Genomic DNA, 24,411 nt, shown 5'->3' with positions numbered 1-24,411 from the left:
ACTGCTATTATTCAGCAATTTATATGCATGTTTTTGTGCAGACAGTGCAGGAAAAACGCATGCCATACTATATTTTTCCCAGGTTATATCAATGTTTCATCAAATAAGCTTTAACAAAAAACAAGACAGTGAGCCGTGTTAGACGACTGTCCTGAAACCAGACTGCTGTAATTGGTTAGTGTCAGCTGCAGAGACTGAGTGGGCTCTGAGGAAGAAGTTGGCCTCATTGGTGGAGGTGGGAGTTCTTGTTTTCTTTGGCGATGGTACAACAGGGACTGAGGTGGTGGTATGCAAACCCTGATGCTGTATGCTTTTTGTAATTTTCAAAGCCTACTTTTCTTATATCTCAACAATAGAGCTCTTAATTTCTGCCTTGCAATCTTAAAATGTGTCTTCTACGACTTATACGATGAAGAAAATGAATGAAGTAACACATGTTTATGTATGTTGTTTACACAAAAGTAATCATAGTGACTTCGCTGGATAATGTTTTATCTTTCCAAGATTAACAACCTGTTTGTGTGCTTTGATGACATTTCACTCTGATGCCAGAAAGACTTAAGATAAAGCTCAATCTGGGAGAACCCTCACAGTCTTATCGTATTGGCTCACAAACCTACTGATGATTTCCCCGAGTGGGAGCGATATGTTGACATTTTACTGTGGCTCCGTTCGGTGGCATCACATCCCCAGGGCCATGACCGCACTGCCACTCTTGTTTACCATTACTCATCCCTGCTGAGTGAAGCCATCACACAACAGCAGCCAACCACACCTCAGCACCTCCGTCAGCAGCTGGCCCCGATTCACTCTCCGTAGGAAAACATGCCAGATAACCTTTGTACTGAGCTCCTCTGGATTACACATGGGAGAGATGACTCAAAAACTCACACTTGTTTCCCTGGCAGTCATACAGCCATCTGCGCATGCTACACAGTTGGCAAGCTGGTAATAAGTATAAATTATCTTCTGTAGTAGTAACATGTTTTATTAAAGCACAGCGATTTGAACTATATGACATTGAATAATCTTCCTATGTTGACAAGTTAAGTGTTGTATTTTTTTCTGTCATACAATTTATTGAAAAGGGAAAAAAACCAAAAAAAACAGTCTTCCTTAGCCTGTCTGTGGCCCTATGCCTATTGTTTCAAGGTGAACACAGGTTACAAATCCAGTTAATTTTTAAATATAGCTCTGTAAAATGGCAATTAATTGTAGTTTTTACAAAATGTTACTCAAACAGTAATCAATAGTGCATTTATTGTTATGGAGACAATTTTTAGAGACATAGTAATAAACTGCAAATGCTCTAATTGGTATTTACGGTAGAGTCTGACCAATAATGGAATGTTGAGGGTGATGCAGATATTGATATTAGGGAGTGCAAAAACTGTACTGTATGCAGTATGTATAAATACATTTTTGGCAATTATCCCTCAAATGGGGTTATTAAACATTTTTGACACTTGTGACAAAGATAGTTGAGGCAGGATACATTACAGTTTATTGTCTTCAGTGCACTGAAACAGAAAACTTCACTGGGTATTTACTAACAATAAATAAACTATTAAAAAAAAAAAAAACACAAATAGAACAATTTGTGATACACCCCAATATTTTTTAGTGCATCATATTCTGTAAAAAAAAAAAAAAAAATAATAATAATAATAATATAGGCGCATATAGGCCAACATATAGTGTACACCAATACCAATATATCTGAGATGGGCCAATATCAGCCGATAAAATGGACAGGCTGATAGATCGGTTGGGCTCTAACTTACAGCAAGTCTATTTCCACTTCAGGATGTCAGATACTGCTGGTTTGTTAAAGCCCTTGGGTTCAGCAAGGTATGCATGAGGTGCACTTTTGACGTCAGCACTATAACTACCTGTGTTGAAGAAGGAAGTAACGTGACGCAGTAGAAAGAGTGACATAGTCCATGTAGAGAGGGGATCAGGTGTGGTTGCATGGAAAAAGTAATTGAAGATTTCCTGAAAGTAATGCAAGGAAGTTACTTATGTAACGTATTTAGCTTTTGTACCATGTGTCAAACTTGTGGGATGTTGCATACATTAAATTACATATTATAACCCTAACCATGATCTTTTCTTAAATCTAATGACTTTTTTTTTGGTGCATAAACGTAAGGCACATTGTACGAATATATGAGACGCCAAAGGGCACCTTGTTTGTACCTCTGAGACACCAGTGGGCAGTGACAAAACAGCAGCATTTAACACCCTGAACAGGTTGTTACCGCAGCAAAATGTTGTATAAGGGACTGACTTTCAACCGCACAATGGTGTGGCCCACTGATGGGGTTATGATCCATGACACAGAGGAATAAGCTGTATCTTTTCAAGCTTAGACAACAGAATAAATATTTGGATTACTTCATGGTTGGATTTAATCCTTTGAAACTATAACCACAAAAACTTCCAGCCTTAGATTTGTACAAAAAAAGTCCTCCAAACATTACGTAATGCTTTGTATAAGGAATGCATGTCCGTTTATTTTTGTCTCCATGTTGCACACTGCTCCCTTAAAAGCTCGATTGGTCAATTAGCCTTCATCTTGTGAAGTTGTGGTCTACTAGAAGTTATGGTCTACTAGAAGTTGAAATTAAATGGAACAACTATGAACCGATCTCAGCTGACACTGGGTGAAAGACAGAGTGGTCCCTGAGCAGGTCGGCAGTCAACCACACGGCTGATCACTACAAAGCACAATCCATTTTATTTATATTTCTCATGCCTTTAACAACTTTGATAGCAAGTATTTTTATGCCTATTACTGCTTTGTGTGTTGCTGTTTTTAATACCTAAAAAGAAAGAGACATGGCCCGTTATCAAAATGACATATCTGCTTTTCTCTTTTCACATTTGTTTTTGTTCAACCCTGTAGAGTGTACTAAGCCTTTGTCTGGAAAAAAAAAAAAAAAAGATCATAAGCTGAAAATCCTCGATGACACGGAGGCTGCATCGCAGGGCTTCAAAAAACGTTTTCATTAGCACACTAATTTGTGGGGACATTTGGGTGGGATAACCTCGAACTAATTCAGAGCTAAAGTTTCACATTCGACTCAGCATTTAATGTAGCAATTAGCCTGGTCAAGAAGATCATCATTGAATCGGTTATGAAAAATGGATATAACATTCTCGTCTAAATGATTTCTCTCCCTCACTCTCTATTTGTACTGAATGTGTCTTTCTTTCCTCTATTCTAACAGTCTGACCTTTAGTTTAAAATCTGGGCTGATGCACCTGCTGGACTCCGCTCTATCCTTTCTTTTACTGACAGATAACAAGTAACAAATGCTTCAGAGCAGCAGGGGGTTAAAGCTGCAGTCTGACCATTGCTAATATGCATTTGTCTTTCTATTTTCTTTGGTTTTGCTTTTTAAAGCTTTTCAAGCCTTCAAGGCGAAACACACTTTCTGCCCAACCCGAAAGCCCCGTAGCGAAAAGGTAGGTATACAATTATTTTCTTGATAATTACAGGCAGGTGAAAGGTCCGGTGGCCATGATACTCCCATTACCTATTTGCCCCATGATTGCCACTTCTGATTGTCCCCATGCTACAACCTTCTTGACATCCATGCTGTATGTTTGTGATTTTATTTGTTATTTTCATGGGCACCTCTTTGCACTCCATGACGTATAATCTGTGCCGTCAGACTTGATGTTGCAGCAGCTATGTCATGCTTATCATGCTCCAGCCAATTGGAATAGTGTGCACAAGGCAATCAAATTCAGCAAATCAAAGTTAATTTCAAACGAGCATAAACCCAACACTACTCTATTGCTACTGAAAATCGACTGTTACACCTGTTAAACTTTCCATTCTGGCTTGGCACAACAATGGCTCTTCGATTTGACACAAGTAAACAAAAGGAGGCTCATTGCTCATTAACAACAGTGGTGTTTTTTGGCTGAAATGGCGCCAGATGCAGAAGCAGATTTCAACAGTTGTAGGTAGCTAATATAAATTTATGATCACACTCTGGGAGTTAGTGAAACCACTGAAGCGTTTTTAGCTGATTTTTTTGTTTTTTGTTAAAGAACGCAGTAATGACTGCATACATTATATAACGCGAAAAGACTGAAGCTAAAGTTACATGTTCCTGGCAAAAAAGTTAGCATCATTAACATTTCATTAGACATTGTTCATGTATAGCAGGATAGAACTAACCCTAGTTTCTTAGTATTAAAATGTAAGTTTTATTTGTTATATTATAACCCAATGGTTTGGAGGCTCCAAAGCAACACGGTTTTAGTTTAAATCATGCATATTTTCAATTTGTGTGCTCCTTTTTACAAGTGAAAACCTTTTCAAATTAAGGAATAACCAAAAGGTTTGGCAAAAGGAACCCTATTGCCTGCACTGTCTTTTAAAACCATTGGTTTACACAATTACATACATTTGCGTTTCTATATAGAATCTATGATCAGAACTCTGGTGTGAAGGTTTTGGATTTTTAATAAGCTAAAAAAATAAAGACACCACCCTTAATTACAATTGCACTTATTATTGCTGTATCTTGATAGTTTTTATACCTGTTTGATTATATTCTCAGTATCTGTAAATTCTCGCTCCTTTATTACTTGTAAAAGAAGGTCTAAATATACCATCAGAACTAACTTAAGAGTTTAAAGTTGTGAAAAGTGCCCAGTTCTCAATGCAAATCATCCTTGTTACTGTAGAATCTTAACTGGATTTACATAATGATGATACAATCACATTATTCTTATCATTTTATAAAATTATTATCATTTTAATAATTTCATTCAAACTGTAATTAGTAATTAAATTGGAAGTCATGTTGACAATTTAAAATTGTATCCATATTGTACAACATATATCCTTATTGAATGATTGGTATTGATTAAAGCCATATCCCCACATCTATTTGTTAAATATTTTACATTTGATTCTGGTATCCATTTTTCGTGCTTAAAAAGAATGGACAAAAGACCCAAACCCAAGCTTCTCAAGAAGGAGTCTAAATGCCATGCATTTATTTCAGCACTGTGACATATCCCTCAGATCATCCAGTTTCATATCATCATATACTTTGTTCACTCAGAGGACCTGGCGAACCTCCATTACATGGCATAAACACTACATGAAGTTCTACTCGTTACAGTATGTTTCCAGTGATTCTAGGGGCAGGTTCATGTGCAATTAAACTCTAATATGATCTGTAACATTAGAGAATTCCCATCATGTTTTCCATAGCAATTTTTTAAACTGCAAATCAACAACATAGGACAAATATTTGCTCCAGACCTCACATCGTCTTTCAGTATTTCATTGCAGTGATTATGTCACATAGTAGTCCAACTACATCTCATTCCCACAGTGCAAATAATTACATTAGAAGAGGAGGAGCGGATGTTTCCACTTTGTCGTAGTGCAGCTCTGAGAGCACAACAGGAACAAAATGTACTATATCACAGTATATACATGTCACATACAGGGTTAACTTTCATTAATGTTCACTTCACATCCCTTTTTCACAGTTAGTATTTCAGAATAACACAGATTGTTGAATGAAAATGGGGGAAACAGAGGATACATCATAGGATACAGGAATAAATACAGCTTTTTAATGCGTTATAATAATTTATACGGGTATGTATAGCAGTTCTCTTATAATATAATGTATGCAGATAGCTTTCATTCTTGTTTGGTATATGTTCTAGTAATGGTTGCTGTGGTGTTAATCTCCAGCCAGAAATTAGACAGTAACAATAATGAATTTGCGTTTGCTTCAATGTAGCGTGATTAACAATTTTTGATGGTGAAAAAACACAATCCCATTACAGTAGCATGGAGTTATTATTAGGACACGGTGAGGCCCAAAGGAATGAATACTTGAAAGAAGAACAGCCTGTCACATGAACGTACCCACATGGAAAGGCGTGTTATGTAGCTGGAGGGCCATAGAGTCTAGCATTTATCCTTGTGAGAATCCTATGCGCCTGTCTGACTGAACTGAAGTTTCAGAAAATGTCAGCGACTGTCTAGTCGTAAGTAGGGGGTTGTCTTTCTCTTGCTATCTCTCATGCTTGTTGGAAGCTGTCAGGCTTTTTGGAGTTGGAAACTGTAACAGCTGCTGTCATTTGCGTCATCGGTGTGTCAGTCGGCATGTGTATTGTCAGTGGTGTGGTGTTGACGGTGACGCAGAGGAGGATGGATGGATGGATTGATCTTCTGCCTCTTGGTGCTTCATGCGGATCGCTCAGTTGCCGTCCTTGTGTCGTCGTGTCAGCATGTCTATCTTTGCCCGATCATCTGTGGACTATATGGTACGCCCTCTTATCGCTCTCCCTCCCTCTCTCCTGGGTGCAGTGGAGAATCCTGGACTATAGAGGCAGTCGGATGTGCATGGCGGAACTATTGGGCCGTGCAGCCAAAATGTAGATGGCACTCTCCTTTAAAAAGTCTGCCCAGGTCACCGGCCTGTTGGACAAAGAAAGGATTTTGATTTATTACTAAAATTGGGATTACAGATAATGATACGCTTATAACAATAAAATAAAATTTAAAAAAAATAAGTAAACAATTAAAACAGTTTGTAGCTGCTATATTTTTCTTATTTAATACATATCCCATAAAATAACCAACAATGAAATGGATCTACTAACAAATACAGTCTCTGTAGCTAAAACCGAATAATATACCAAATGTTTGTGCACCATAGAGCTTGACTGTTGCTTAGAAACTATGAAGAAACACACATTGCAAGCCATACTGTTGCAATAGGTAACCTGCTCTTTAATTACAATGAAAATAGGTACTTTAATTACACTCAATCCTATATACTTCACCATCGCGCTGTAAATACTGTAACATATTAAATACGTATTAATCCGCCACTAAAAATAGTCCCCAACAAATGTGCTATTTACTCTTGTTTGAGCAGTACTTTCTAAACGCTGTTTTAAGAAATTACTCAGCTTTTGTTTCTTATTAAATAGAAGGAAATGTGTGTGACTCATTGTTGAATATTTATGGTATGTCCATAAAGAAATGGGCCATTCAACACAGTATGTATGTTGCAAAACATTGCTGGTTTCGATCCTTTAGCATCTTCTTATGATAACCATATCAAATAAGTATGTGTGCAGGTATAATTTTACACAGCATACACCATTTTACAATACAGTGCAGTAATATCATTACAGTAAGACTCAGGCCTCTATTCCACTGTAATGTGCCCCATGATGCTTTGAAAATGTAGTTATAAAACCTGTATGTTCTGGTAATTAGTATTCATCTTAGTGCGGCTCTCTTGTGTAGCTCTCTTTGTAATGGTGCTTCCCTGGAGTCGCTGCCTGAAGTACTGGTGCATTAACTGCAATTATTGCAAAATCATGTAATTTTGTACAAAGAGAAGTCTCAGAAGTCATCATGTGCCAAAGAGGATTCTCCCTCATCATGTGCTGACAGCTAGACAGGGAGTTTTGAGGTCATTTGTGGCATCGAATTCTGAAGTAGGCAGGTCACAGTCCACGCTGCGGCCCTCTGGGTTGGGTTGTTTCACTCCAAATTAATCCCACTGTTGCTCCCCAGGAAAAGACAGTGGGGACCACTGCAGGGTCACGACAGCCATGTGTAGGCTGGTCCACTGGGAAAAGTCTAGACTTATTCTAAGATCGTGAGCCAGGGTGTTTTAAAAATTTATGACCAGCCTGTAAAGCCTGTTGGAAGTAAGACACTGTTAAAAGGAAAGCTTCACCAAATACTGCAGGGCTATTATTTTGTTTGTAATACTTTTTACCACCCTCACTCACATACGCTCACTAAGTATATAGAACAATAGAGGGACAAACCTGCTGTCATCAGTCTTGCTCCTGTCGCTGCCTGAACTGGCTGGACTGCTCTCACATATGGGGCCAACATGACTTATACTGTTGTAAAGAACAAGGAATAAAAGTATTACAGAAAAGCATGAGGTAAATGGTACAACAGACAGTGAAGGACAAGGCACTTCCTTGCGCTGAAAGTAAAGGAAAAACAAGGTAAATCAAAAACAGGGAAAATGCACCATGAATTATTAATATCATTCCATTTATGGGAACATGACAGTAACCAGGGTAGTTTTACCCAAGGGCGTTTTCTGATCCACATCTGGCAGTCCAGGTTTTATAATTTCCTTGAAACAAGGAAATTAGAGCTGTAGCTGACAATTGTTGTCATGACTGATTAATCTGCAGATGTTTTACTAATTTATTCGTCACTAATTTAGTCCATAAAATGTAAGAGATTTAAGGAAATTCCAATTTTTAAATAGTTTGTTTTGTCTACCAACACCGTAAATCTCCCACTGACATAACAGTTTGTAACTTTTGTTTGACTGATTGATGTGACAATCATCTCTTGGCACTCTCTGTTGAGGTTTGTACAAAGTAAAATGTGGCAAAATAGGTTCACGGTCTTCCTCAGCAGAAAGAGTTCGCTCAGTTGGAGTAATAAAAAGCTAGACTGAAACTTTAGTTTAGATTTTTGTTTTGTTTTGTACCCAAAGTAGAACAAAAACAATGTCAAATCAAATAGGTTATACAACATTGTGCATTAAGACACTATCAGTTCCCGTTTCACTTGAAACCCAAAGAACTTTCTTCCACATATATGAGTTATGGCTTTGTGTTGTTTTGCAGTCAGATAAAAGCTCCTCTGATAAACCCTGATGGCGCCGTGAAAAACTCCTTTTTACTTTAACATTCTGGCTTGTGCTGTCTTCAATCCAACAATGAAATGGAGCAGAGTTTCCTGACTCATTTGATAGTTATTTGCTTTTTAATGAGTCTGATTGAGGCTGTGTTTTAGTGTTGTGTGTGGACCTGACACACACACTGCACACACTCATCCCGTCTACAGTGCCCTCTGATGATTTAGGCTTTTAAAAAGAAGCTCCCCTAAAGAGAACAAAAGGCTTTCTTTTGATCCCTACAATTACAGGCCAGCCTGAATCTCATCCATGCCTCAGTATAACAAGACCGGATCATATGAAGAGCTCACATTCAGCTCATTAAACCCCATTCAGGAATGTATGTGTCTCTAACTGTTTCATATTCACAGAGAGACTCACTTTGGAGATAAGAAAGTTATTTATTTTTTCTTTTGTTTTAAGCCTACAGGTTAAATTACAAATTAAATCGAAGTTGTCGGAGAATACTTGAGGATTGCAGAGTGCTAGAGAGGTGTTGAAGTGAGGGGAAAAAAGAGACGAGCCGTGCAGTGCTGAGTCACACTCACCCACAATTCATAGGAGAGCAGAATCCCATGAGTCTGTGGGGAATGCCACATGTTGAATACAGGTGAGAGGGATGGAATGGTCGAGCATGGGAGATTTGACAGCACAAAAGGGTTAAGCAGTAAACAAGCACATGCACACACAGACAGACAGTGATGGATAGCAGTTATTACACTACAAATCTGAAGGGTTTTGTACTTAAATGTTTCCAGTCTTTCATGTCTGAAGGAAATATTGTTCTTTTCTCCTCAATATTTTTTTTTTTTTTTTTTGCTGTTCGAACTTAGGAGATTGTGATAGTTTTCAAAGCATGCACAAAAATGCTTTTATTTTTGTAACTTCAATAATAAAAAAGTGTAACTTCAATAAAAAACACGTCTAAAACTAATAAACTTCCACCTAGAATGAAGTACTTCTGCACAGTGTAAGTGCTGCTTTTGCATGATTAATGGTTGTGAATACACACACACACACACACACACACACACACACACACACACACACACACACACACACACACACACACACACACACACACACACACACACACACACACACACACACAAACAATGTCTCACAAACAAATGTAGCCCCATTACAGTCAATCAGAGCTGATTGTCCTGTCATCATCACTCTGATGAGGTCTGTCTCTGGGTGTAAAACTGTCAAAGGAGCAGTGATAACTTTAAAAAAAAAAAAAAAAAAAAACATATCAAGTATTGTGCAAAACAAACTGTGGTTGCTCATAGTATTTCTATCATAAATCATATTAACTTTCATGTATAGATTGTAAAGGGAATGGACATGATAAAAAACACAATATATACAATACAGTCTGGTTCAATAGTGCTCTTCTGAAGGCTGTGAAGTTCAGGTTAAGACTTGGTCAGAGAGGTGTTGATTCATCGTTGTACTTTGTGGTGATGTTGCACAAGATTGCATTATATTGTGAAAGGTATCTCGTACTTAGTCTTTCCTTTGATCCGGTTTCAACAAAAAGCTTCACAAAGCTTGTATTTGTTGTCAGGTTATTCTCCTGGGTTGCACTTGTTAGAACAGTTATTGCATTCGGCGTCGGTCACAGTGCCAATGAGAAACAATGCCTTTGATTCTTCAGTTATCTGTTGCTGCTGAAAGCTCCTCTGCAGCAGGCTGGGGAAACCACATCGTTACGCCCAGGTCGTGTTACAGTGCACACTGGCTGGTCATATATTTTCGGTGTCAACATAAGCATGAGAGAAATAAACAAAGAGTCCAACAACTCACTGTGGAGGCTGTTATCAGATGTCCAAAAGGCTACTAACGATGGATTTGTTGACACACTGCACAACCTGGGGGAACTTTTAGTCATAGATGTGGTTTTTGATTTGCTATACTCGCATGTATTAACAGCATGTTAAATGATAAATGCTCACACCAGTGCAAACACTGACGAAGCACTGGCCTGTTAAACTCATATTTTTCTGTAATTAAATTCTTCTTTCATGTTTATTCAATGTATAATCTTTACAAAATGAATAATCTCAATATTTGAGTTGGTTACTTGTTTGATGATGAATAATGTCTTCTTTCCTTCCTTTTCATTATCTTGGAAGCAAAGCATAATGATATGCAAATTATGTAATCAGTAAATGGTGCATTGGGAAAAGAATGTCTGTATTAACGTTGATATTCCTCCTCCATTTTTAAAGCCTAAATAAGCTTTACTGTTCTGCATTCAAAGATCTTTGTTGACAGCATCTCCAATGATTATCTAGGAGTTTCCTTATTAGAAGAACCATTGTTCCCCTTATTGAAACAAGACTTAATGCTGGCAATGCTTTCCATTGTACAGGAATGAAGCTGGATGCTTAGCTCCCAATGTTTTTCTGGACTGGTAAGAAAACAACTGTTGATGCTAACGGTGGCTATGTAGCGGTAGCTTATAAAGCGAATTGTGTAACGTTAACAGTATTAATGTGTTAAGTTAGCTGTTGATGAGTTAGAATAACTGTATGCGCCGAGCACAATTAGCTTGTCACCTACCATACTGAGGAAATTTTATGCAGCAAACAAACCAGGCATCCTGATACTGTTTGAACAATTCAAAACGGCTCTTCAGTGCAGATAATGGCAACGCAAAGAGTATCGATATTTGGTTTTGATGTGGTTGTTTTACCACGAAATGATCTTTCTAAAAATGGAGATGAGCAAGCTATTGCCAAGCCTAAATGTTCGACAATGACCAAGAAACGGCAGGGCTGTAATATGCAAAATTCAACCAACATGCCGCAACTCTGAGAGCAACAATGACTCACTATTGCCTCTCAAGGTCCTGAAGTGGTATTACCAAATGGAACATAAATCTTGCATATTACACCTTTAAAGTGAACAACAGCGAGCTGACAGCTGACGTTTAATGAACTCTAACTGTTGTCCTGTTATCATGTTTCTAAGATGATAAATTAGTTGCCTATTGCAACATTTTAACGGACACTTTGCCTCTTATTAACAAGTGAAGCTGTAATACGCAAGTAAGTTGTGGCAGCAACAAAGTTGTAAGCAGAACATTTCAACTTGAAGCGACAAAAGAGTCTGATTTAATAATTTAATATATCGGGCAAGTAAAGTTGTGTGTCATCTTGAAAGCAATGAAAATGGACACTGTCATGGTAATTTATGTCGACCAGAGGAAGCATATGGTAATGAGAAAAGAACACGGCTCGTTATCTTGCTTCTTTCTCACTATCTCTTTTCCCTAAGCAGCCAAACCTTTTTTTTTTTTTTTTGCCTCTGCCTGTCTCAGTTTGCATTCAAATGAGATCGTTACTCTCCTAAATCCTGCTCGCTGTACATAGAAGTGTCGTGTGGTTTACTCACCTCACATTGCAGGACTGTGAGTCTTTGTTGAACTTGTGAAACCAGGACTGCTGAGCCTGACGGCACTCTGCTCCTGTGATCACACTGTCTTTATCCTGGTCCAGACCCAGGAACACTGACCTTGCATTGTTTCTCTCCTTGGCAGTCAACAGACGCACCATTGAGTTCTGGGAAAAGTAAATCCAATAACTAGTATGAGATGAGGTGGCTAGGACCTACTGCTTTAAATCACTCATAAATTCCATTCACCTTTTATGATTTCATTTGTTGTAATTCAGCAGCCTGGCAAAGGTATTTTTAGGGAGTATTTCTTTGGCCTCAATCAATCACATCAGCTCTGTCTGACAATCTGAAAGCACTGATTTATGCCATGCGACCTTAAAGTCACACAGTTTACAAACTGCCAATTGAATCCCTCACAGCATAAAGAAATATATTTAAATAGTTCTGAGGTGATCATGTGACAGTAAAATGACTGACAAAATTGGTGGATGCAAGCTAAAAGGTTTGTCGTTTTTACGACTAGGCCATTCTATAAAATGTTATTAAACTAACCACAACACAATGTATTGTTTGACCACAAAGGCTGAGTAGATAGTATTTATTTTGGCTTGAAGATACCCTCCCTCACTTTGGAAAATGTAATGTACTTTATCTATATAGGGTATACTGTAGTTGACTATGTAAGAAAGTGAATAAAATATTGCCTTCACAGTCTTCTTGACGTACATCTTTCAAAAGTGACATGGACTATAAGATATGACACATCAGGACTACTGTAGAGATTTCATTTAAATTCATAGTAGTAAAAAAACAGCAAAGTTCATGGTTGAGTTTTAAGACTGAATTTTACGGTGCCATTGGATCCTGTAACTAAATCATAGAGTGCTGCTAGTCAAAAGTATTTTTTCAGTACATTCAGCTTCATTTCTCAACCTAATACTATACCTCTGTGCGCAACTTCCTCAACACTGCCAGAGACTCAAAGTAGAGAAAGTCCAACCATTCGATGTGGCCCTTCTTCTCAGGATCGAGCGCAGCAAACTGAGCCAAGACTTCCTCCTCTTGCTCATCAGTCAGGTCCTTATCGAATTGCTGTTTGGATACGAAGTGGCGGTACTGCAGCAGCTCGTCTGACACAAGGCATGACTCTACAACAGCAAGGAACAATTCATCACATCAGACCCAATTAGTCACCTAGCAGTCTTCCAGATATAATTAACCTAGGGTGACTCATTTTCAACAAAGGCAAGACCGCCTCCCATGGATTGTCTTCCAGACAAGCCACGGGATAGTAAAACTAATTTGAAAGTAGACTGAGTTGAGGGCAAAAAATGTAATAACTCAAGGGAAGAACAGTGTGAGGCAGTTGACTTCTCTGTGGGGTGGACATCAAGCAGTTGTTCAAGCATTTATCTTATGTCTTGGTATTTGTTCTGCATAGTAAATGTCATTGACTTTTATGGCATGTACAACCACTAGGCAAGCAAAAGAGGCAGTACTGACCATTCAACCATCTGTATAACTATATACTATGACTGACTGGACTAGAACTTCATTTTTTTTTTAATTTTTTTTTTACTAAAGTAATTTTAATATGAAATATAAAAGCAAGACCACAAGTCGACAGCCATGCTAGCTGTTCTGTGAGTATGTACAGCAGATCCAAAAAAGAACTAAAGAAGCAAAATCCAGAAGTAAGACACGAAAGCAACAAAGAACCAACCGGGGCACAGAGCTTACTTGATATTAATATACACACACAAAAATAAGAAACTAAAACAAAGTGACCAAGAGGGAAGAACAGCACACAGACTAAATACACCAGGGAGAGGAGGACAATGAGGAACTACTGAAACTAATCAAGGTAGGGCAAACAATCACACAAGGGTAGGAAATGAAGTCGACTAATGTTGCATTTGGATTGTCAATTTGTCTGTTTTATAGTGGATTGTGTCGTGAAGAAGATCCATTCGGATCGGTCACCTGTTGACTATAAAGGTCACTATTTAGTAGAAAAGTGGAGAATCTGAACACAGCACAAGACATAGGGGGAGAGTGACTACAAAGTAAGACAGGAAACCCATAACCCAGGCTAAAATACAGACTACAAAATGGTAATGAAGTCTAAACCATAACAAGCAACTACAATGTTTACCTTTTTAACAATCTTAGTTCAGCATATTAGCATGCTAGCACTTGCTGAAGTTCATGAAAACATCAATAGATATTTTGGTCATACACCAAAGTATTGGGAAAATTACTGCTGACCTCATGATGATAGTAAAAGAAAGGTCAGGGCTCAGGGAAGTTATTGAATTAATATATTTAGGTCTGGAGACTCTGGACCAAATTGGCAGACAAAGTAACGTCAGTGTCCCTTAAAATATGTCAACAAATTCCTAACCACTACAGTGTTGCCGTGGACAGGGTCATCACCGCCTGCAACACGTGCAACTAAATGTTGTTTCTAACGTTTAGCAGTGACACACCTGGGATGATCTTGCACTGCTTGTAGGTCTCCATGAGGCTGTACATCTCTTCCTCTGTCAGGAGCAGATTCAGATTGTCCTGCAGGAAAAGGTGAGATAAGGGCAGAGGATTACACTCCTACTAGTAAAGTAATACTCACAATATTTCTTTTATAGTCAAGTGGCCCTGCTTGATGGTTATTAACTGGTCAAACTAGTCCCAAACAGGCTTCTTGCAATTAGCCACAAGCACACAAGGTATTGGATTGTGAATACATTACAGCAACTCTTGTGTTTCCCAGAGAGTAAATGAAAAGAGGAAGGTTTACAAAGAAGTGCAAAGTGTTGTTAGGGGCGAAACTTTCTTAACGAAAAAATATTTTTGCTAAAACAAACTTGTTTTAACAATTCAATCCATATGTCTACAGTTAGTGCAAACACACCCTAATTTAATGAGAATAAACTAAGTTTAATCAAATGTAAGCCTCTGTTTCCTTACAATAGACAAACCACAGAGTCCCATTATATAATCTATATAAGTAAATTCAAATGCAACGTAGAGATTTAGAGAGGGAAGTGAAACACATGTCTGATGTAAAGATGTGTGTGTAATATTTACATCTCTTCCCAGCATGGTGTAAATATCAGCACGTCCACGGCCAAGGAAAATCACAGGAGACACCGATTTTAATATTTATATTTGTACATTATTTATCACATAAGTGATGTGATGAAACTTTAATGATGTCTTTGGGATTATTGAGGTAAATCAATTCTGGTTTGTTTACATAGTCCTTAATCACCCTTACAATCTGTCAGGGCTTCATAAAAGCCGCATTCGGAAATCTTAATGAAAATGCACGACCGCCCACTCTTCAAAAAAACAGATGGGAAAAAAAATAGACCCTTCAAGCTCAGCAGATTGCTGCAAAATACAATTTGTTATAAGGGGATGTGGATAAAGAGCAGATATATCAGCCAATAGTTATTAGATATGCTGAAGTATAGGTTATAGCACTGAGACCATGTTTTGTGTGTGTGTGTGTCAGTTTCCCTTTGGGTTTGGCAAGAAAAGAAACAAACACATCATTCTCCACAGAGCCTGTGGTTACACTGTTATGACCAATAGCAATAATGAAGAAAAAAAAAAAGAATAAATAAGATGAGAAGAGCATTTGATCAAATGCTTTAGTTTCCCCCCTGACTCCAACAGTGACCCCCGCCCCAAAGAGGGACACATGGCCTCATTATATCTGCCAGTGGGAGTTTAACATGGCCACCAACATGAGCAACAGGACTTTAAAAACCTGTCATTAAGATCACAGTAACTGCCAGCAGCTTATCACCCTACCATCTGCAGCATTTATGGCTCAAGACTGTATACTGTATGAGGAATTATTTATGTATTTATTTGCACTGCTTTGAACACCACACGGTCCTCTCTTGGAATGTCTGGGTACTACACATGGATGGTTCTGCCCGGGTACAGGAATCTCACTAATGTGATGAAACTCACTCAAATGACCCATCCTTCTTTCATCCATTTGTGTTCTCATTCATTCACGACTAACATCTGAGCCCGGTGGCCATGCCAAGGTCACGGGAAAACAGAGAAATGAAATACTAAACTAGGATAGGAAACTCACATCCTGTCTGCAACACTCAAGGACACAGTGCCCTCTTAAAATTGTGACATATATAATTTTAGAAGAGAAGAACTATTACTATAAAATGTCTAAGCTAAGTGAGAGCTATGGCCACAGATCATGAAATAGAGAGGCTGTAGGTGTCACACTGAAATCCCCTCTATGATTCCTTTCTCATTGTTTTGTACTTGTCCTCTAGTGGCTCCTTTCTGCAGCTTTTATACAATCACAAAACTCCTTCAAAAGCTCAGCGTGGACACATTTCAAGAAAGGATGGTCGCTACAGAATAAAATATGGGATGTGAAACAGAGCTGTAGGGCCACAGATGTCTACAAATCTATTGTATATCACAGAGCTACATTTATCATCTGTCTTTTGTACATCTCATATCTAGCAGGCCACTTCCTATCCTTCACTTCCAGCTTGTACTCAAGTGCCCGCTTGAAATTAAACGTCATGTTTGTTGTTTGATCATCTCAGGTGATAATTTAAGATGATTTCTGCCATCTCCCATAATACAATTCATAATTTGTCAAGCCAAGTGGCAGGTGTTGATAATTGTATTGATTTGTATTTACCTACATCTACACCTGTTAATGAAGATCTGTCCAAGCCCAAGAGAGGCTGCCTTCGTTTTGTTTACCTTTGTCTGTATAGTTCCATGATTATATTTATTAAAGCTACCTGGGTGCTGCATCTTATTAGGCTTGTAATTAAGTCAATACATTCCCGCAAGAATGCATTAAGTATCTATTTATCTGTATCTGCCTGTCATTTCAAAAGTAAATTGAAAATCAGGAATAACAACTAAAGAAATGATCAAGCTGCCATCAGGAAGCTGCTTCCTTTGCTTGCTCTTTACCAGACATTACTTCTGTAATCTAATATTTTCAGGCGTCACCCCGAGTATCACAGACTGTCTGCAAAGCAATAAAACTTCCCATCTGCTCTGGATGTTTTGATATTTTTGCAACTACCTAATAAGATTTTTTCATCCAACTTAATATTCAGAGGAACCTTGAAATTGATGTAAGGCTTTATGCAACACCTACTGACAGCCTCTGAAAAATATGGACACAAAAGGACACTGGGGAACTAGGTATAAAAATAACAATGCATTCTATTATTGTGCTTGCAGCTTGAATGAATAGTTATTTTAGAGTGTCTTTTTGGGAAAAATGACAGTGTTGTTGATGTCTTGATAAAAAAAAAAAAATAGCTTTAAACACCTCACATGTATGCTCTGAAGCAGAGCAAGAAGTTTAAAGAAGTAAATATTCTTACTGAGTTCAAAGCTGGAAGAAACAATATTTCTGTAAGCAATGGATGAGGACTGTGTGGAATGAAAACAGTATTTCATTACTAGATTACACTATTAATATACGAATTTCCACCCAATTAGCTCTGCCTTTTAGTCAGTCTAGTTTTGCAAATTTGCAGAAGCAAATATTTTTTGTGAAAAGGTTCAGATAAACCTGCATGCTAGATTCCAACAAACATCTTGCACCTTGATTTTTTTTCTCAAGAGTTGATGATTTGGAATCAAAACTAAAAAGGAGAGTGAATATTGGACTGATATTCATCAGGCAGTTGCAAACATGACTCCAAATGACTGCCAATTTTGCTCCATGTCCTCTGGATTTGTAAATAGATCATTGTTCATCGTAATAACCTTGTGTATATAAGATCAGATATATGGTTAATTTGTTCCAATGAGAAAAAAAAATCCAAGCTTTAAACCTGAAGATGCTTCTCTATTTCAGTGATCACACTTTATTGTCTTTAGTTCAAAGAGAAGACCATTTCAGTGTATTTTTTTAGTGTATCAAATGTGCTTTTCAACAGAAACTCCTCAATTTGGACTTGAAGGGAAACTTGATTTTCAACAAGCTTTGTATCATCCCTATGTACATAGTATATTCAAAGGAACAGTGTTGAACTTTCCTCCATGTTGCCTTTGTGAACTTTCCGCTCAGTTGCCGGGAAAAATCCACAAGAAGACACGACACAAAGGCTGCTGTTCGAACTTAAGTTTGTACTTCCGACTGTCCACAAAAAAAATGCAAAAACTGAGGATTGAGAGGGGGGTTCACATCAAATATCAAAACAGCCTGTTGTCTACTCACTTACACAAAAAGCCAATGGAACACCATGGAAGAAGGCTCCAGTACATATGGAGAAAAACTATTTTCATCAGATAGTTGAGACTATTTCTAAGCAAGAATGCAGTGCAGACGATTTACAGCATACGGAGGACGGAGAGTGGCGGTGCTGCACCAATAGAAACATCGGAGCAAGCCTGTCCAATAAGAGCGATCTGGAAGTGACCTTGGGAGGCAACAAACCCAGTGCATTCTGATTGTTGTAGATTACCTTCCTTTCAAGCAAAATGTAATACCAAAGCCGTTTCTCTCTTTTATCCCCGTTTTCTCTAGTCATGTAGAGCCCATTTAAAACATTGTATGCACCTTTCTACTGTGCTGACTGGCCAGTTTTATGAAAAGACCACCTTTCCAGCAGTGAAAGACCCCTTTGAGTGTGACCATGGTATCTCAGCCCTTAGGGCCCTCAGGGGCTGGCTGAAAGCATCAAAATGAGGCCAGTGCTATAAAGACAGCTCAGTTGTGTGGATGGATTTTTTTTTTTTTTTTCCTCCATCTGATTGGCTGGGATTGAGCCTTACTTGCTTACTTTGAATGCTGACTGTAAATCCATTTTCAAGGGAACTCATTCCGTCTGTGTGAAATTAAATGTCAGATGCGACAGAAGAAGACGGGGGATTTGTAACAGCTGGCTGACACGTGCTAACAAAATAGTTGGTTTCTTTAGCAATCAGAATTCACAGTTTAAATCAAACATTTCTCTCTCCCCCTCACTGAATTCTCTCCTTCCATCCTCTTTCCTCAAACACACCAAGGCAGCCAGCCAAAGAGAGAAGACCTTTCCGTGTCCTCTCTCACATTGTGTGAACACCTTCACCCCCCCCCGCTGCACAAATTTGGCAAGTGATTTTTGATTCTCCGGGCCGGCGAAAGACGGTGAAGTCCCTACTCCACTCTGAAGGGTCCTCGAGCAAAAAGCACTCTTCAGCTGTTTACGCTGGAATTAAAACAGATTGCATTTCACAGGGGCGACGATCTCCAGAGAGTCATCGGTTTTGGCTCTGGCCTTGAATTCCTGATGAAAAGCTGCCCTTTGTTTTATTGTTTTAGAAACACAATAAACTCGGCTCAAATGTTGCCCCACGCAGTTTAACAAAAAAAAAAAAAAAAAACATGTAGCCGCACGTTTGTCCAGTACAATAATTGCTAATGACAATTGCCTGCTAGAAAGCCACGTGAAAGAGATACCTGTCCTTATCTCCCTACTGCAGAAACACATGGTTAGCCCACATAATGGGATACATAATGTTGGTGCCTGTAGCCTGTGCTTAACACGTAACTCCCCATGAAAGAGGACTTTGAAGACATGGCCCATATTCAAACAACTCCCATGCATGTGAATGGTGAGTTATACACTGCATCAGCCACAGCATCAGCATCAGAGTTCATTATAAACTCTATAAGTGACAGTAGTGAAGTGAAGTGAAGTGAAGTGAAGTGAAGTGAAGTGAAGTGAAGTGAAGTGAAGTGAAAGTCGCAGGCAACACTAGTTGATTTCACCAGCTTCAATGACAACTGGCAAATCTACCCAGCTGTTGCTAATTAGTGTCCCTAACTTCCAGTCACTGACACTTTTGGATGGAAAATAGAAGGAAATAGAGCCCATCGTTGACAATATTAGTTTCACCTGGGACTTTCCAATCCTGACAAGGGTTTGCTGTGAAATGTTCCGTTCGACAGAGCAGAGCAGTGAACGTTAGGTGCCATCTGTTAGAGCTCAAAACCTTGATGATTAAACAGCCGCATCTCATTATTACCATAACTGTCCAATTAGCATTCATCAAAAAAAATGCAATGCCCCTTTTGAGTGTCATGGTGAGTTTTATCAGATTAAATTTAATTACAAGTTTACTTTCCTGTAAAAAAAAAAAAAAAGAACCCGAGTAGGACTTTAGAAATGTGTCAATGTGTCAAATCAGCCACAAGTAATTTTCAGCAGAAAATGTGTTTTATGTTTGTAGATTTCTGACTATTTAGCATTCTAAAAGGGATTTGTAAATTGAGATTCAGATTTAAAATTAATTTACAATTTACCCAGTCCACACACAAAACTTTAAAACTTGCAGGCATGTTGCAACATATCAACATACATAGGCTGACAAGGATAGGAGCATCATTATCTAATAACAAGTCATAAAAAAGTTAGTTATATATGAAAAAAAGTTATAATCCATACAAGTAACCAAATTCAAAGACTTTCTCAGTCATTTAAATTGCCTGACTGTCAGCATTTAGAAGCCTGATACCAGACAGAATAATATTGAAAATTTAAATATGGATAATTTTCAAAATGGATAAATTCTAAAATGATTCCTTTTGGCAGGGCTAAATGTTTTAGCGCAATTGCTTAAAAGTGACCACAAATGCTCCCAATGATAATGAATAGTACACTGTATTTGCCGAAAACGGCATGTTCAAGACAATGGCACTCAGCCGTGCTGACTTACACAATAATAGCAGCTCCAGCCGGTAACAGTGTGGGCCGTATCTCTCATCTCCTGCAGGGCCTCGGCACGCAGGTAGCCCAGCTCACTGAGGCAGCCGTCGTGGAACATACGGGTGCAGATCCTGCAGGGGTACAGATCGTCGGCCGTCCACACCTCGCACACTTCACACATCTCGTCGCTCGGTGGCTGGAGGATGAAAGCAGAGGGTGTCAGTGAGAGTGTGTCATTTACATAAATGGTTTTATTATATATCAATGTTCTTCGTCGCCAAGATTGTTTAAACACCTTAATTTAATGAGGATTACAAACACACCCAAACCAGCACTGCCAAATCTCCTGTTGACTAAACTTCTGTGTTGCAGGTCAGGATGAGAGATGAGGCATCAGTGGTAGGAGTGATAGTGGGAGGTTTGGTATAATATTTTATAATGATAATTTGTGTTGTGTACTTCACTTGTATTTTAAGATAGATGATTAAGAAATCACTACCTCTGATATAACACTTATATATGTACCCTCAAAGGTGCTCAGGGTTAGTATTTATCAAATCTTTTTGTAAAGTCACTTTGCAGCCAGAATCCACTCAGCTGTCATGCGAGGGTAAATGACTGCAGAATACTGTTAGCCTATTAAGCACACACAGACACTGTCACTTTCTTTCCTCACTTTTTTATATCTGTATTTCAGTGTCACAGTGCACAGTGCCTTCAGGGCGGGTCGAAATGCAGTTATTTCTCTAAAAATCAAGACTAACATCTAAAGTGACCCTACTGACTTCAGTTTTTATTGTGCTGCAGTGTAGTATGTGTGTTGAATGCACCAAGTGCCTTTGGCTGTGCTTAGTATTAACTGTATGGTAGAACAATGTCTGTACATCTCAATTGAGTTGACCATGCTGACAGGCAAAGTTTTTTGTAGGTGTCCCAAATGACCTCACTTGAAGGGAAGGAGAAAACCTGACTGTCATAGTCGAGAGAGCAGAGACGCGATATTATATTAGTATGGGAAGAGCATCCCACATTTCCAGACAGTCTCTCCTGAAGGGAACTCGCAATCTTACACTTGGCCATACATGTGTAAAGTGACAGAAACAGCAGTGTCAAGAATGAAAATACTGAACTTTAGAGATAGACGCCTTTAGATTTTGATATTTCTTGCATACAAGTGGAGATGTACTTCAACAGAATACCAACTGTTGTATTAATTAACATTCATTTAAACAAAACAAAAAAACTAAACAAAAAAAAAACAAAGTCAATACCTTGGGATGAAGAAGACATTGGACTGGAATAATGTCATCAGAATAAAATACTCACAACAGTATAACAGAATGTCATCAGCATATCACACAAACATCTAAAGGTCAATTCAAATTGAAGAGTCACAACAAGATGATTTGAAACTTGCAACTACTCACAATTCACCAGTCTGCAACATTCTGATACCTACTGGTTTACACCAAAGCAACGAGAGATGTAACATCTCCACAGTAACAACACTATCTATTTTTGTTTTAATTGCCATCTTTTTAGCCTTTTCCGTAAGAGGATAAAATTTGAAACATTGTAAAACATGAATGAAGATAGTAATAGTAAGTTATTTGGAACAGAAATGACATGAACATAAAGTGAGAGGTTTGCAAATTTGAAGCCGCTCATGGATGCGTCAATGGAATAACTCGGCAGTTTATGCTAATGTATGCCGTGAAATTGAGACAGGAAATCAACCGTTTTGTTAATGTATCTTTTACTGGAGGAGTTTAGAGGAATTGGTGTATTTTTTAAGAGGCAGAAAACACACTAATTACTGTGCCTTAACATTCACAGGCGACACCAACAGCTGGCTCGAGTCGAACTGAAACGGACCAGTTTCCAGTGCTGCAATTTTTCCATGCAACGTTTCATCTCGTCACAACTCTTTGGTCTGAATTGGGTTTTATAGTTGTGTGGGGAATAAAGAGACGGTGGCAGGTTGTAAACCACTTACTCATTGTTGGCTAGCAAGGCAATGTATTAATTAGCTTGAAACATATATATCATTTCCCCTTTCTATCCTGGTCTTTCAAAATTCCCAGCTACATATCTATTATTATTGCAAGATTTAATTTCTGTACCTTTTCTTAAACTGCAGCATCATCAGCAGAATACGTTGCGATGCAGTGTTTACTCTTTGCAAAATCGAAAACCTGATGGTGTCAGTGCTCCCTTGAACTCCATCCCATGTTAGTCAGCGTCGCCCTGGCTATGGTCATCTCTCCCAGCCAGCCAAAGCAGGCCGCCCACAAGATGCTCACTGTGAATAGCCCTCACACACTTCAACCAGAAATTGCAGCTAGTGTGGAAATAAAAGGACTTGCCGAGAACAGATTTAAACTCGTACTTTCTCACCTTCAACAAGTGTGATTCGATAAATCTGAAGAGTCCCTTTACAGCCAGCTGAACTGCTTGATCATAATGAGGGAGGAAAAGAGGTAATATACTGCTGTTGCCATGGAGATGATTTGATGTCTTGCAGTCATCTCTTTAATCTCAGAGTTTGGGGAATCAAAGTGTTTTTTTATGTGTATGTTTGATTTGAATAACACCCTAGCCATGAATACCCAATGACATCCAGCAGGTAAACAGCTATTGCTCTAAGTGCATCATTTGATACCTGCTCCTTCTTTTCCAGCTCCACCTCGACAGGCTGGTCGTCGTCGGCTTCCCTTTTGGGTCGCACAAAAGCAGGTGGTGTGAGCTGATGGCTCTTGTCAAGATCTTCCGGCTCCACTCCTTTCCCATCCCGCAACCTCGACCAAGCCTCCTGGTTGACTTTACACTCGTCTCTCGCTGGAGCTGAGGCCTGCTGGGAGGTCGACGGACCCGCGCTGTTGTCCGTGTCCTCTTTCTCCGCCTCCTCTGTGTTTTTCTCGTCAGGACTGGCGGAAGCCTTGGCAGACCCATCCGCCTCCTCCACCTCTCCTTCCGCCTGTTTGGCGGCAACCACACGATCTTTCAGACCCGACTGGAAGGCAGAGACGACAGCGTTGCATTTCTGCACCTTCTCCACCTGCTGCTTCTTTGACATGAGCACTCCCATGGCTACAGGCAGATGGAGAAAAAGAAACAGAAGTTACACAAGTGCTTTGTATCTTTTAATTGATCATAACCCTCACCTAAAACTGACCGATTTGATTGACAACATGAGCAAACAATCGCACTGCTGCCATCAGATTTAATCTAAATATTGCGATTGGTGAAGAAGGAGGTAAATGACATCAGCTTTTTCCAAATAAGCTCAGTTTAAGTGCACAGAGAAAAACAGTTATTCAGAGCAAGCGACAATTAACCGTAACATCGCCCTTTAGTTTGTGAACTGACGTTAAGAAGCCTTGAGTTCAATATTTCAGCTGTCGCCATTTTGCGAATTTTGAGCCAGAAGTGACCATATTTGGACGAGCTGGAGAGGACCGAGCGGAGTTCAGAGGCACTCCGACTTTTTTAAAGAATTGTTTGATTTTAACTGAGAAAAAGGAAAATAACTTCTATTATAATTACAACTATGGATTGGTTGGATAAAG

At 38.8% G+C, this 24,411-nt stretch overlaps 1 protein-coding gene across 2 annotated transcripts; it reads right to left on the bottom strand.

Annotated features, from left to right (window-relative positions):
- Positions 1-4,465: 4,465 nt before the first annotated feature.
- phf24 (PHD finger protein 24) lies at positions 4,466-23,930 on the bottom strand. Of its 2 annotated transcripts, XM_069704873.1 has the most exons (8): positions 23,505-23,930; positions 20,853-21,038; positions 14,618-14,696; positions 13,074-13,276; positions 12,126-12,292; positions 9,269-9,301; positions 7,843-7,920; positions 4,466-6,469 (listed from the first exon to the last, which is right to left on the bottom strand). In XM_069704873.1, the coding sequence occupies exons 1-8, from the start codon at positions 23,928-23,930 to the stop codon at positions 6,373-6,375; spliced, it is 1,269 nt and encodes a 422-aa protein (XP_069560974.1). In that variant the 3' UTR covers positions 4,466-6,372. The 2 variants fall into 2 exon arrangements, with proteins under 2 accessions (XP_069560974.1, XP_069560982.1); XM_069704881.1 differs by lacking the exon at positions 9,269-9,301.
- Positions 23,931-24,411: the final 481 nt, after the last annotated feature.

Source organism: Brachyistius frenatus, unplaced genomic scaffold (genome assembly GCF_029030835.1).
Source record: "Brachyistius frenatus isolate BFR_SWC_R1_liver_20210118 unplaced genomic scaffold, ASM2903083v1 Contig_3, whole genome shotgun sequence".
NCBI classification, from domain to species: Eukaryota; Metazoa; Chordata; class Actinopteri; family Embiotocidae; genus Brachyistius; species Brachyistius frenatus.
The sequence above is the reverse complement of the archived record's forward strand: the minus strand, read 5'-3'. Positions and strand labels throughout refer to the sequence as shown.